Below are 217 nucleotides of genomic sequence, written 5' to 3'. Positions count from 1 at the left end.
TATGGATATAATAACGCCAAAGTGCTGAAGCAGAACATGACGCTGAACCTGTCCGACCCATCCAGCAACCTGAAGCCGCACCTGAGGAACAAGAACGCCGACATCCTCACCTCCCCCGACGTGGGACTCCTGAAACTGGCCTCGCCTGAACTGGAGCGGCTCATCATCCAGTCCAGCAACGGGTTAATTACAACCACGCCGCCCCCGCCGCCGCTCC

The 217-nt window shown here is 58.5% G+C and overlaps 1 protein-coding gene across 1 annotated transcript in view; it reads left to right on the top strand.

The window, feature by feature from the left end:
• Positions 1 to 6: 6 nt before the first annotated feature.
• JUN (jun proto-oncogene) overlaps positions 7 to 217 on the top strand; it is a gene marked incomplete at its 5' end in the record, with an annotated part of 2,048 nt that continues 1,837 nt past the window's right edge. The window contains one exon of the mRNA XM_009706992.1: positions 7 to 182. Coding sequence (XP_009705294.1) covers positions 7 to 182 — 176 coding nt within the window. The remainder of the gene's footprint in view (positions 183 to 217) is intronic.

The sequence above is a fragment of the Cariama cristata genome, unplaced genomic scaffold (assembly GCF_000690535.1).
Source record: "Cariama cristata isolate BGI_N322 unplaced genomic scaffold, ASM69053v1 scaffold9169, whole genome shotgun sequence".
Classification (NCBI taxonomy): Eukaryota; Metazoa; Chordata; class Aves; order Cariamiformes; family Cariamidae; genus Cariama; species Cariama cristata.
The sequence above is the reverse complement of the archived record's forward strand: the minus strand, read 5'-3'. Positions and strand labels throughout refer to the sequence as shown.